Source organism: Apis mellifera, linkage group LG1 (assembly GCF_003254395.2).
Source record: "Apis mellifera strain DH4 linkage group LG1, Amel_HAv3.1, whole genome shotgun sequence".
Classification (NCBI taxonomy): domain Eukaryota; kingdom Metazoa; phylum Arthropoda; class Insecta; order Hymenoptera; family Apidae; genus Apis; species Apis mellifera.
The window spans coordinates 26,707,150-26,721,714 of record NC_037638.1 but is presented as its reverse complement, the minus strand read 5'-3'; the positions used below and the strand labels follow the sequence as shown (position 1 = coordinate 26,721,714).

General features: G+C 40.2%; 1 protein-coding gene across 11 annotated transcripts in view; it reads right to left on the bottom strand.

Moving 5' to 3' along the window:
- Positions 1-14,565, bottom strand: part of LOC551623 (nucleolysin TIAR) — a 465,359-nt gene that overhangs the window by 93,540 nt on the left and 357,254 nt on the right. For all 11 annotated transcript variants that reach the window (XR_003306248.1, XR_003306246.1, XR_003306247.1 and 8 more), the window contains one exon: positions 10,182-10,269. Coding sequence is in view for 3 of the 11 variants with exons in the window: in XM_026445773.1 (XP_026301558.1) it covers positions 10,182-10,269 (88 nt within the window). In the remaining 8 variants the exon portion in view is untranslated. The remainder of the gene's footprint in view (positions 1-10,181; positions 10,270-14,565) is intronic.

Genomic DNA, 14,565 nt, shown 5'->3' with positions numbered 1-14,565 from the left:
AGAGAGAGTCGAAGAAAATGGCCAGGGTGAGGCTAAGTTTACGGGGTCAGTTTGTCGAGAGAGACGACCACCGTGGGGGATAGACAGAGAGAGAGAGAGAGCAATGGAGCGGTCGGTCGTAGCGAAGAGGGGAGGAGGCGAAGAGGAAAGGAAGGCGGCGGTGATGTAGGGAGCAGAGAGGTAAGAGAGGTAAGATTTAAACCCTGACAACGTCTCAAGTCCGAGTGCACTGCTCGTTCGGTAGATTCGGCCGTTGGTGACCGGCTACTATTACTACCATAATACCGGGACCGGGATCTGGGATGGAATCCCAGGACGTTCAGACCGGAGGCAAAGGAGTCTCCTGGATTTTAAGTGCCTACCGCCGAACCAGCGAGGCGCATTATTCCCCGACTTCCCTGAATCATTTCACGGAATATCACCCTCTACGACTACCTTCTATTGCCCCTCAACGCGATGTGACGCCCCTATATGAGCGTAATTCTGTGAATGTTACGAGAAAAATCGTATTACCATTCGTTACGTGTTTTGCGGTGAGCGGATGTCGATTATTAAACCGTGGACTTTTATTCAAAGTAAATAAAATTTATTCAAAGCAAATAAAACACTCCGATCGAATCTTATTAAAATTAGAAAAAATTTGAATCGGTATAACTTCGAGGATAGTAACTTTCGATCGATGGATCCAAGATCGTTGGAAGCACGATACATTGTCCTTTAAAACGCTCTTCGAATTATTCCGATACGACTTCCGGTTCCCTAGATATTACCGTTTAAAGAAAGTAGCATTTCAAATATTTACCTCAACACCGATTATATCTTATTAAAATTACGAAAACTTTGAACCGCTACAACTTCGAAGATAATAATTTTCGTTCGACGAGTAAACGATCGTTAGAAACGCGGAACCTTGCCCTTTGAAACGCTTTTTTAATTATCCCAATACGATTTCCGGTTGCCGAGATATCGTCGCGCAAAGAAAAGGATAATTTTTTAATTATTATTTATCCATCTTCGTCCTCGTCGCTTTCTCGGATCTCTCGTTTCCTCTATCTGTTCCAAATCTCACGGACAAGCGACAAACGCAATTGCTAGAAATAGAATACGCACTTCTAGGAAACGATGTGGGTCACTGGATCACGAGCCCATTCGCGTAATTTTCGTAACGCGTTGAGTATGTGAAAAGTATTTGAGCGCTTATATCTCAGCGATCGAGATATCGGGATAAGACAAATTGGAATTTCAATGGCATGCTTTCCTCTATCTTTTCACCGTACTTTCATACGAAATTTTCAATTTAATTCTCGCGATTTTTAACTTCGAAAGATCAAAGTTTTCTTCGTAACTAATATAATTTATTTAATTACGCGCTTTTGTGTTGATTTATAATCTACTATAAGTAAGAATAATTTATCATTAATAATAGAGTATTCATACTTAAATAGAGCACGGCAGCTCGGATTGTGAGTGATCTATAAATTTCAACTTTTGGCCAAAACTCTAGACTAGTGGATTCAGTTTGTAAACCGAGGCAGGGAGTCTGAAACCACTGAGAGAAGCAGGAGAGAAGCTCTAAGAGCCGGTTAGAGGGCGAAGACGGAGAATAGTTCTTGGTACAAGAAGGAGTGATAATCTTAAAAGGTAATAAATCAAGTGACCGCACATTCGCAACATTCTCGACTATATATAGATCTTCCTAGACCTCTAAATAAATCCTCTATCTATGGATCGATCTTTCCGTAAATTATCAATTACGTTGATACGATTACCACCTACAATTTATGCAACTATTTTGCGATTCTGGTTAATTTTTTCTCTACACTTTGCTGTCAAGTACGATCACACTATATATAGAAATAAATATAACAAACAGTTACGAGTATATATATATATATTGGAGAGAATAACAATATAATATTTATTGATGGAAATAATTCATACTTTTCGAGTCGAGTAAACGAAAAACGACGTGAAGCGGACGAGAAATCATTCAATTCGTTTCGAATTGAAAATGAACCATTTGTGTAGAGAGTTTTGTTTCTATTATGATTAATTTTAAATAATTGCGGATGGAAATAAACGTTTACATCTCGATAGAAAATTTTTCAAAAAATTGTACAAAAAGCAACGGGGAAAAGTGTAAATGAATAAATAAAATAAAATAAAGTATGCCGATATAGATTTCCGTATCGATCGTGGAAAACGCGTTTTAGATATAAATATATCGAAAGGCGATCAATTCGTTAACGCCATTATTAACAAAACGCGTATAAAGCAACGATTTCTCTAGTATGCGTGAGCATTAATATGAATACAATTATACTACATGGAATATTCCACATTATACATTATATTAAATATTCCTCTGTAAATATTTTCCATTTAATTAAATTAATTTCGAATATGATAATAATACCGCCTCGATCGAAATACATATATCATTTATTTAATTATATCAAAAACGTATAGTTTAAAATATCAAATATAATTTATTTTATCTCGCGTAAATATAACAAATTATGTAAACACCCGATCCGCATTTATTTTATTAATATAAAATCAATGAAAATGAATAATTGAAAATGCAAAATCTTTTTCCTTTTTCTTTTTCTTTTCTTTCTTTTCTTTTTTTTTTAAATGTACACATACCTAAGATATACGATTTCGTAATCATGATACGAATCATTGTTACTTCAACGGAATACACAATAAAATATATGTATGTATGTGTACAATACATAAAAAGCAATATTTATAATATAAAATCAATGAAAATGAATAATTGAAAATGCAAAATCTTTTTTCTTTTTCTTTTTCTTTTCTTTCTTTTCTTTTTTCTTTTTTTTTTAAATGTACACACACCTAAGATATACGATTTCGTAATCATCACACGAATCATTGTTACTTCAACGGAATACATAATAAAATACATGTGTGTATATGTGTACAATTCATAAAAAGCAATATTTATAATATAAAATCAATGAAAATGAATAATTGAAAATGCAAAATCTTTTTTTTTTCTTTTTCTTTTCTTTCTTTCTTTTTTTTTAAATGTACACACACCTAAGATATACGATTTCGTAATCATCGTACGAATCATTATTATTACAATAGAATACACAATAAAATATATGTGTGACAGGTATAAATATATGTGTATGCATGTATATATATACAATAGCAGTATTTATAATATAAAATCAATGAAAATGAATGATTGAAAATGCAAAATCTTCTTTTTTTCTTTTTCTTTTTCTTTTTTTTTTTTTTTTAAATGTACATATGTGTAAGATATACGATTACGTAATCGTAATTATCGTTACGAATCATTGTTATTTCATACGGAATATACAATAAAATATACGTGTGTCGAGCATATATGTGTGTGTGTGTGTGTGTGTACAATACATATATAGCAGTATTCGGCCGGTAGCATGTGAAATACTGGAATGCTTTGAGATAGCCAATAAGAGGGTAAGTAAGTACGCAGCCAGTGAAAGCTCCGTAAGTAATAATTCTCTTCCACCCTCGAAACTCGATATCCGGTGGGGTAAGCTATTTCGTCGGATTTTGCTTTGATCCTTCGTCCACTTTAGGGTTTTGGTTCTCATGGTTCTCACAAGGGCTGACATGTGCCCTGGCAAACGAAGAAAACCGAGGCCATCGAATCCGAGGGGAAATTATAGGAAATTTGGGAAAGGAATACGCGGGGGAGAGATTCCGCGTGTATAATCACGAGTAATAACATTGAAACGCGTTCGAAGCGATCGAATTAGAATAGATCCGGTTTATTTCGAAAATAACGAAACGCAACATCCAGCGAAACTCTCTTCGTCCAAAAAGCCTAAAAAAACTAATAGTAATTACGTATCATATTATATATGCGGGATATCGTAACCCCGGGGCACGTAACGTAACGATCGAGTTGAAGGGAGAGAAAAGAAAAAAAGAAGAAGAAGAGGGGAAAAAAAAAAATAATAATCCCGAAACGATCCACCGCTCGGATAATGACGTAGAAAATAGCTCAATTAAAACGATGGAACACATATACATTCGAATTGAAAAAGTCCAAGTCCAATTCTGTATCGGCGCAATTAAAAAACTTCCGATCGGCGAAACTATCGAGCGGCGCTGCTCATCAATTGCGCGCCGCGATTCTGCCGTGAAAGACGGGCAGAGGAGGAAGAAGAACTCGTTCCACCGCCACCTTCCTTTGAACAGCGGGACGGGCAAAGGAAAAGGGTGAGAGAGAGAAAGAGAAGAGGAGAGAAAAAAAAATGAAAAAAGGAGAAAAATAACACGGGAGGAAACAGCGAAAGATTGAATTATTATGTCCGGACATTGCAATTGAACCGAAGTCGTATCCCTCCATCTCCGCGCCTAACCGATAACAACGCGAAAGTTGTTCGTACTTTTACGGATAAAGATCTTGGGCAAAAGTACGGTCGTTTGCAAACTAATCGAGCCGTCGCTTTCTCTACAGGGTGTCGAAACTTTCAGGGGTTGTCAACTTTCCCGACCGCCCTTCCTTTCTTCCTTTCTTTCTTTCTTTCTTCCACTCACCGTTCCGCGACCCCTCCTCTCGTCCACAGCTCTCGTCACACGCTTTCCCGCGACGATCTGCGGGGTAAAGCGGCCTCGCTCTTTCTCTTTCTTTCGTTTTCTTTCTCTTACTCTCTCTTTCTTTCCAAACGATACCAAAGAGTCTTCTTTACGTCTGCCAAGAAATAGCAGCTGGTATTCGGTGCGATTTTAAGGAGGACATTTGAAAAGCGTTTTTCGCGTTGCTACCGTGTTATTTCTGGAACGCGGTAGGGGTCGATGGGAGAGTAAAAATATTATTCCATCGTCGTACATGCATAAATTTCGCCGCTGTCGCCGGGAGTGGTTCGACGTGGAGGATAGAGAGAAAAAAAGGGAAAAAGAAAAGGGAGGGAGCGGAAAAAAACGTTGCGAGAGTCGAAAAAGTAACGGCTGAAAAATGAGATCGGGTATAATATATATATATAAAACTGTGCGTCGTTCGAAACATTGTTTGCAGAGCGATCTGAAAAGCGGTAGCCTTAAATTCTTTTCCTCTAGTATCGCGAAACAGGGATCCGTTCTATCATCACCGAATTCCCCTCCAATTTCGACGAGTGGAACTTGTTAATTAACGTTTCTCCGACCGATTGAAAATTTCTGTTCTAACAGTTTGAGAATACTCCCGGGAAACGCTCTTTGGCCTTTCTCTGTTTGCCAAAATCGTGTTCCAAGTTGTTCAAAGTTGAACATTTTTCCCCTTTATTTATAGAGACACGACGAGTCAGACTTGCCGCGACATACTTTCACCATACGTATCTGTAAAACGAGAGAAGAAAGAGTCGAAATTGCACAGTGCGAAGGACATTTTATTATTCCAAGAAAAGAAATCTTTCTCCTGTATTTTAACAACGCGATTAACTTGAATCTTTTTCACGGTTACGATACTTTGTTATATTCTAGGATTTATCTCGGATTATTAGTAGACAAATGATTCCATCGGATCTTAATTGGAAATCAGTTATACGGATTCGGGATGGAAATCAAATGTTTGCTTCCGCTACCGATTAGATTTCTGCAATAAGCTGCCGACTACCACACCCCCTGCACGTGAAATCTTCAATGACCAATCAGCTTTTGATAAGAAGATTATCGAATTACTCCTATTTTTAACTTAGACTCTCTGTATATTTATAAAACAAAATTAAAAAATCGAAATCGTCGATCATCGAGGAAATCGAATTTTCTTCGTTCGATTGCACGTTTTTTTTTCAATAAGAGAAGAAATTTCGCGATTTCGGTTGTTATTATTACACTTTATGGACGACAATAAACGAACATCAAAGATTAGAAAGCAAAGGCGAAGCGAGTGGGATGGAATAACCAAGGAACATCAAAGGGGAGGAAGTTTGAAGTCGGGCGAAGGAGACGACGTTTTCGGCAACAGCTCGACTACGATCGCGAGGGCAAGTTTCGACCTTGCGATCGGCTCGAGAAACTTTCACGCAGGATGGAGCGTTAACGACCAACTTATCCACGACTCTGTCCATCGTAACCGATCATAAACCCGCACAAGAGAAATTCTTTCAACTCTTAAATTCGTTAGAAAGGAAACATTCCTTCCGAATAATCTCTTTTCAAGAACGGAACGGAAAGGAAAAGAAATCGTCATCACCGGAGATGAATATCCCTCCCGATCCTTTTTATTACGCGAAATCAGCTTCTCCACGCTCGCATTTAGCGCGCAAATATATTCGCAACCTTCTCTTCCGTGTACGCGCGTGTTTATTCGCAGGGAAACTCGTCCTGGCAACGGTCTTCGTATGGGAAACGGCTCCCCCGGGGGTGGCTATATTAAAATTCCTGAAACTTTTTAATCTTTCCGCCGTAGTTAAATATTAATAACGAAATCTCGCGACGTGTCTCCTGCTCGCTGTCGGGGGACACCCGTCCGACCACCCCTCGTTACACTTTCGCCGAATCGTAGCTCTTCTTCGTCCGTTCATTTTCCGTATGTAATTTTAATCGAAATTTTGTGGTGTAAAAAAGGAAAAGTAAGATGTAAGAAGTTAAACGGGAGGAAGAAAAAGTACGATCGATTAGGGAGAAGGGTTCGAGAGATCGATAAGATCGTTCCACGGGGGGAAGGGGAAAATAACGTTGGAGAGGGAGAATAATATTCCGACATGTGCAGGGATGGCGAGGTGCGGTTGGCGTGGAAAAGCGAGGGGAAAGAGCTTACTTAGCCGCCATTTAAACCCGAATGCGAGCTTCGCTTCTCCTCCCCGGCTGAGATCAAGCCGCGATATTAACGGCCTAACCGTTGTACCGGATTGCCCAAAATACACGGACCGCGCCGCGAGTGTCGAGTTCTGAGGAGGGAGAGGAGGAGGAGGAGCTAGAATTCTCGATATATATATACGGATGTGGATATGCGTTAATTGAAACGCGGTTTAACTGCGAATATTATTCTACTATCGTGTCTTTCGTGATACTTTTTGTAATCAGCGAGAAGAGAGAAGGATAGTTTATTAATTTTAAAATTATTTATTCGATAACTTTATGAGAAATTGGAAAAATCGAACTAACTCTAATCAATATTTCGAATTGGAGATAATATCGATCGAGTATTTTATTTTATCGTAAAGGATAATAAGAGAGTTCTCGCTTATTTTATTCTTTTCATAAATTTTTTTCGTATTTCCCCTCGTTGTTATTAATTTTCTCCAGTCACGTCCCCACGATATATCACACGCACACGCATACGAAGGGAAAAATCTGGAAAAAAGCCCTCCCCTTAAAAACTCAAATGTCATTGTCTGCATTGTGATACGCGAGAGGGGAGTAACTATGAAGTTTGATACGCACAAGTTTTAGAAATACAGGATCAACTTCGTATGTATATGCGTGGATACGAGAATTCTTCCAAGAGTAATTAGAGAATTTTTAACAGGGCCGCTTAAGAAGAATTAGCGCAAGAATTAGTAAAAAGCACTCGCATTTCTACTATCCAACTATTCTTATTTTCAATATCGATAATCAACACTGATAATAAACACCACTTGTCTCGAAACAATTTTCTCGAAACAAATTCTTATTCATCATCGCCGTCATCCACGATTCTGATCGCATCTCGAAAAATCCGTCCGAAAAAATTAAATATATTTCGATTAAGAGAATGGAGAATGGGATCGATCGAGCAGCATTGCGTGCAATTCTTAAGTGTTGCACGGGAAACGCGTCGCACGCGTGGAGAAGAAAAGGTCCTGGTTCGGGGGGGCAGACCGGTGGCGAGGAGGAAGAAAGTGGCGGAAGGTGGATGGAAGGAGGGCAAGGCAGGTGGACAAGGAGGGGAGAGGGAGGCTGGAAGCACGGCTCGGTGCTAGAGGAGGGGAGGGGGGGGGGGACACGGAGGGCGGCGCGGGAAAACAAAATAAAAGAGGGAAACCGCTGGCAATTTTTCACTAGCTTTTTAAAGCGCGGCTTAGGTACTCGTGGAGAGAGTTTGAATCGATTTTTCCGGAGGGCCCCATTTTTCTCCCGTCTCCTTGTGCGCCAACCGACACGAGCACTACCTACCTACCTACCTACCTAACCACCACACCTCTGCACCCCCTCTGCTCTGTTTCGCCGGCGGAACAGCGGAAATGTCACCTCTAAGTTCGGATTTCAGATCGAAGTCCACGATCTCACGGAACTTGCCCCTCACGGATTTTCCTGTCAAACGAACGCTTGCCGGGGATACGCGAGGATTTCGGAGATTAAGAGCGGGTACCACCAAATGTCAGAGTTTAAACGAGCGCTACTATTTTATTTCTCTCTCTCTCTCTTCTCTTCCTTTTCTTTCTTTTTTTCCTTCCTTTCATTTTTTTTTGCAACTATTCTCTCTCTCTCTTTTTCTCTCTCCTTTTCGACGGTGTAGTGCCTATTTGTATGAAAAATACCATTCCACGATCGAACACGCGTACCCGCCCCCGGAGGTACGGGGTGCATTATTCGAGATTAGTTTTTTTTTTTTTTTCCCCCCTAGTTTTTTTAATTCTCTTAAAGCTTTCCGCTGTTTTTTGTTACTTCGCCTTTTTTTGTCGGTTTTCGTCCGTTCTATCGGATTCGTACGATATATATATATGTATGTACGTATGTATATGTATATACGATTATTTCGAACATTTTCGAGCTCCGCTTTCGAGAATAGTGCTGGAAATGTTCAATTCGTTTTTATGAACGGTTAAAATGTAATTCAATGTTTCGAAAGTGTATCGTCAAGGGTTTTTCGCGTGTATTTTCAACGTGTCAATGGATTCATCGTGACCACTGTGACCATTTTACCGAAATTTTAATCGAATCATATCGACTGATCCCTTTGCCGAGGCGTCCGAATACGGCGCATATTCCTTTTTATCCGCAAAAATCGACGCCGCTTAATTTATAATTATGCGCACGTTTCCCATTGAAACGCGTATAAACAAAGATACGCAAATGCGTTAATTTATATATATATATATGTGTGTATGTGGTAGGCCAGATTCGATAAACGAACGGGAACCGTGGCTCTCGCGACTCGATGAACGTTCTTTTTCCTTTTTTCCTTTTTTTTTTTTTTTTTTTACACTCGATCGATACCCGGCTGTCATTTCGATGTTAAAATATCAGCGAAACGGTTAATATCATTTACGGCAACGGCAACGGCATCCCCGTGTCGCGGCCGAATATAATATTTCATGCGGGCGTAATAACAAAACACGCATTTCGGCAAATGTGATTTTACGACTGGAAACGCGATGAATATTTAAACAGCCACGTGGAAAAGAAGAAAAAATAAATATATATATATATGTACATCCTACGTTTGGACGATAAATTAAAAATACGCGTGACATCGATAACTTCATAAATTTTACGCTTCATATGCACATGTTATCGCGTATAACGATTTCTATCCCTTTCTTTGTTTTATATATCTCTTTTTTTTTCACCAGGATCGAACGTTAAAAACCGAAAATTTTTGCCGTCTACCGATCCCCGCGAAGCGCAAATGCGATGGGCCATTTTGCTCCCGTTAAATACCGATGCCATTGGACTATGGAATTTTATCGTTATTTTGAAATTTAATGGAAGCTGTGAAATACGAGCATGTTTATACATATATATTTTTTTTGCTCTTTTTTGTTCGTAAGATCCAAGAGACAAAATGTTTAATATAAAAAAAAAAAAAAATCATGGATAAAATTATATGACATATTTTATCAATATTCGATAAAAATATCATCGATCGAAAATGAATGAAAATTACATTCTTTCTAAAACGACTTTAAAATGCGTCTTTAGAGATAAATCTTTATAAGGATCTTTAATAATTAGTAGCATTTTTCTCGAAGATAATGAATCGATCAATCGGTCATTACAAATAATAGACAGGGGAACGTCTACAACAATTTTCAATAAGACGATAAGGGATGTATATATAATTGCGAAATTCGATCGAATGAAATTGAATCGAATTTCTTTCTTTCTTTCTTTTTTTTTTTGAAACCCAAGTATTGGTTAACATTGCACGCGCGAAAGATGAGTGTTCATGTAATATCGTTATATTATCACTCGTACGCGACGAGGAGGAAGGTAAGTCGGCTTTAATGAGCGAGATTAAGAGGACTTACGAGATTTCGCCGAAAGGAGCGAAGGCTTCCCTCAAGGTCTGCGTTTCGATCTCCGGGCTCAGATCTCCTACGAATATGTGGTAGTGTTCTGGAAAAGATATAAATCGTTAGATAAAACAGAATAACGGAATAGGGGAGAAATGGATGGGTAGAAACGATCGATTCGTTTTCGTAGAAAGAGAGAGAGAGAGAAGAAAAAATAAAAAATCTATTCTTCGCTTCGATTTCAATCCTCGACAGTAGTACAAACGAGAAGTTTTTTTTTTTTTCCCTCCTTTTTTGCAAACATCTATCACTGATTTGATCATCAACACCCGTTTCCGTATATATATCTTTTATCTCCATCCTCGCGTTCCCGATAAAAACGTATAAAATTGCATAAATTTGTAGGCTGATAAAAGGCTAAAACACAAGCGATACCGCGAATTAATTCACGCTCGAAATATTCGGACGTACACACACACACACACACACACATATATATATATACACAACCTACGAAATTAGGAAATCAGAGAAGTATTGTTTAGTCTTTAAATATTCGGCTCCCCGGCTCTTTGTGTTGTGGAACAGCGGGCGAGCGCAAAATTGGACGCGAAGGTAAACATGCTTTCATTGTTTCTATTAAAATTGCAAGAGTAATTTAACGGCGGTTGGTCCAGTTTAGACACGGTTAGATAAAATCCCGTGTATTCCAACAAATGCGGCCCGACCGTGTTCTTGCTTTGTTATGCAAACCTACGGCTGAGGAGGAGGGAGAGGAATGGCGCCCTTTCCCTACCTCCCTCCTCCTCCTTTCCTTGTTTCGCCAAGAAAATTCAAAATTGAAACCGAAAATCACGTTTTCCGAAAGTCAACGTCTAGATTGCGTCGTGTAAAAATAACCGAAAATATCTTTCCATCGATGCTCGAGGGAGGGGAGAGGGAAGGAGGGAGGGGAATTGTTTATCTTGCGCGGAGCCGCGCGCACACTGTTTGTCAAGCAAACCGGGAGAAACGTAGCAAGGGTAATATTTAAGAAGGGCATTCCGATCCGAAAATTATTTTTCGCGTTGCCATTTTTCTTCCCTTCGTTTTCTTTTTTTTCTTTTTTCCTCTTCGAATCCTTTCGAACTCTCGTTCTCTTTTCCTTTTTTTTTTTAATTCTCAAATTAATAAACGAGCGAGGTAACCTAGAAATCTAAACATCCGACGCTCGCATTCTCGGAAACGGAAAATTGATTGAAATCAAATAAGTGGATTTCGATATACGCGTGTATCGATCGAATAAAATTAATCGTACGAACGTTACATATTAAATTAGACAACAAATTACCATTGAACGTGTTATATTATTGCCCGTAAGCGATAACAAGCGAATAATAGGCGAGATGCATCGCGGAAATATCGGGTGGTGCAAAATTGGTGGATCGCTGTTGTTGTTGGCGCGAAAACGCTCGCCGTGAAAAACTTCGATCGGCCGCTGACTCAGGCCGAGATCGGAAAAAAACTCTCTCTCTCTCTCTTTCCCGACGAGTTATGGGAGGAATCTTTAATGCCAAGTTATGGAAATCTCGTAGGGGGCGATAAATAATATTTGCGCGACCAAAGCAGGAAAGAAGCGCGGTTTAAAATGGTCGATTTTAGCGGGGAGGCGGAGGCGCCGGTTGTTCCCGAGCTAGGGTTCGCTGAATATGCATTTTCCCCGCCGCGAAATCTGGTTCGTTTACTCTATCCCTAATTGCTCCACTTTGCTCCACAGTTTTAAGGTACAGTTCCCCGTTTCTACTATTGACGCGCCCGGTTTGTTGACCCCATTTGCATTTTTTCCCACCCGAGACCTGCCTGCCGTTCCCTCCAACAACTTCGACTTACGAATTTCAATTCGATCGCAAAATTCGCCCGGCTCGATCTCGTCCTTGGTTGGTTAGCTCGAATCTCACCCTTTCGAATCCTAATCCTTCGCGGTTAAATTGGCTATCGATCTTCAATACGCGACGAGGGATATCGTTACTTATTTACAAAACTTGTTGCCACCTGTTGTCCCGTTGTTATATTTGCTTTGCTTCGAAATGTAAAAAGAAAAAAGAAAAGAAAAGAAAAGAACGAACGTTCTCGATTCGATCGGGGAACGGATGGAAACACGGAGGATGGAACGGAATGGATAAAATTGCTCCGTTTTTGTTCCCTCCGTTCCCTACTTTTCACTCGTTTCATCAAACCTCCCCCACTCCCCCGCGGTTTTATTTGGCGAAGGCTGGGTCAAGATGAGTAGTCGAAAATCGTGTTAGAGCCGTAGGAGGTGGCCAAGCTGGGCGTCAGTTACCACGACGAGAGAGGTATTCGCCAGAGGAAAATACGAAGGGGGGCGTTGGAAACGGAGGGTGGTCTGATTACAATCGGTTTGATGGTCTATCCTCGGTGGTGGCCGGAGGTTCCGGTGCGCGCACACACACACATACACACATACACACTGGCCCATTCTCGTGAATTAGTCCGGACCTCGTCATCTTGCTCCCTCCTCCACCACCGACGCCATCCTATCGTGGCCTATCGGGGATCTACGGACTATTAGGAAATCAACAGGAAATTGACAAAACTTTATTTTGCCCACGGCTCTCGTTTCCGAGAGTTTCCGCCTTGATATCGCGTATACGCGATGCCTTCCCTCGAAATATTGTTTCCCTCGAGTTCGAAGAAACGTTTCGACATTAATGGTTGTTCGAATTTTAATTCGAGATTTAATTTAATTTTCTTTAAAGCGAACCGTGTTACTGTATATACGTTTCACAGAGGTGGATGAAGAGCGAACACGATATTAAATTAGTGGAGTTGGTAAATAAATAACGGATAGGGAGATAAAAGTTGGTATCGTTTACAAATTGGCAAGAGTTGTTCCCGTCTTATATCGATGGACAACGTTTCCTCCCCGCGAACGCGCATAAATCATTTTGATATACAAACGACCTTGGTTGAACATTCTTCACTCGATTCTCAGAGACGGGGCGGGTCTTTCTAGACAAGATATCCACTAAATTATTACTGGAAACGTAACAGCTTCTATTCTACCAGTCTCCGCCGCTTTCGTGTCTATATCACTTTCTGATACGGTTCAGTCATGTCGACACGGAAATAAATGGAGGGAAGCGGAGAAGCGGAGATAAAATATAGGAACGTGCGATTTTCAACGATCCTTCCGTACTATTTATTGTCATATTTATTATAAAGAGTACCCGACCTACATATATATATATATATATATATATACATATACAGCGGAATATAGAACCGCATAGGAACGTTATTGAATTTTCTATTAGCTGTCCGCCCGTATAAAATTTATCGCGAGCATTAACCCTGAAAAACGTTAAACCCCCCCGCCTAAAGTCTTTCGAAATCGATATCATTTTCGAACAGTCCTCGATATCTTGCGCAAACATCTTCAAAAAATAATTTCTAAGAAAAGAAGTCTATCCGTCTTTAAAGAATGTATTCCCTCTTCATCTTAAAACTCTATTCCGAGACAAGTTTTCGAGTCTTCGATTATCCACCTATCCTATTTTCGAGAAGAAGAAGAAGAAAAAAAGGAAAGAAAGAAGTTTCGCGAGTTTCTCTCAAGTTTTTTACGAATTTTACGAGATTCCCGAAATCGTTGCCCTTTCGACATGCCGCACAATCGAAATACGGTATACAAATCTCGGTGCAACCGCGTCGCGTCGTCGTTACGTCTTCCCAAGATAAACTGGCAATTTCCAACCGTGGACTTTCTTCTTCTTGCTCCCAATACCGAGTATATCCGAGTATATACGTATCCATTCGTATAATACGCGGAGACGTTTCAATATATATATATACATTCGAGGGCAAGAAAAGAAGGGAATGGAATGGTCGTTGGAGGGGAGGAAGGATAGAAATCGGATCCATTGAACGAGGACAATGCGAGGTGGTCGTCGTCGCGGCGGTAGAAAAGTCGTGCGCGATCCCATAGATGGTGGTGAATCGAGAAAATGGATGAAACCGTACATCAAGCATTTCCTTAATTTTGGGAACGTTGATTTAGGGAGATCGGCCATCCCCCTTCGAGGTTGAAATCCCGCGCGTTAACGGATCTCTCTATTAATCCTTGGAAAAGGTAGCGGGGTGAACGGAATCGAATCTCGGTTTGGTCGGTCGGTTCCAGACCTCGCGCGGCGCATCGGTGAAGGCACACGTGGTGCCCATAAGCCTGGACTTGGCTTCCACTCCTAGGTAAGGAGATATGGGTCACCACGCAGCTGACACGAGAGGCCATTCTCTATTCCCTGACCTGTTTTTTCTTTTTTTTTTTTTTTTCCTTTTTCCGCAGTCGCATACGATTTTTACAATCGCGTCACGTTTCCTCGACGCCCCCCTTCCTTTCCTTCTG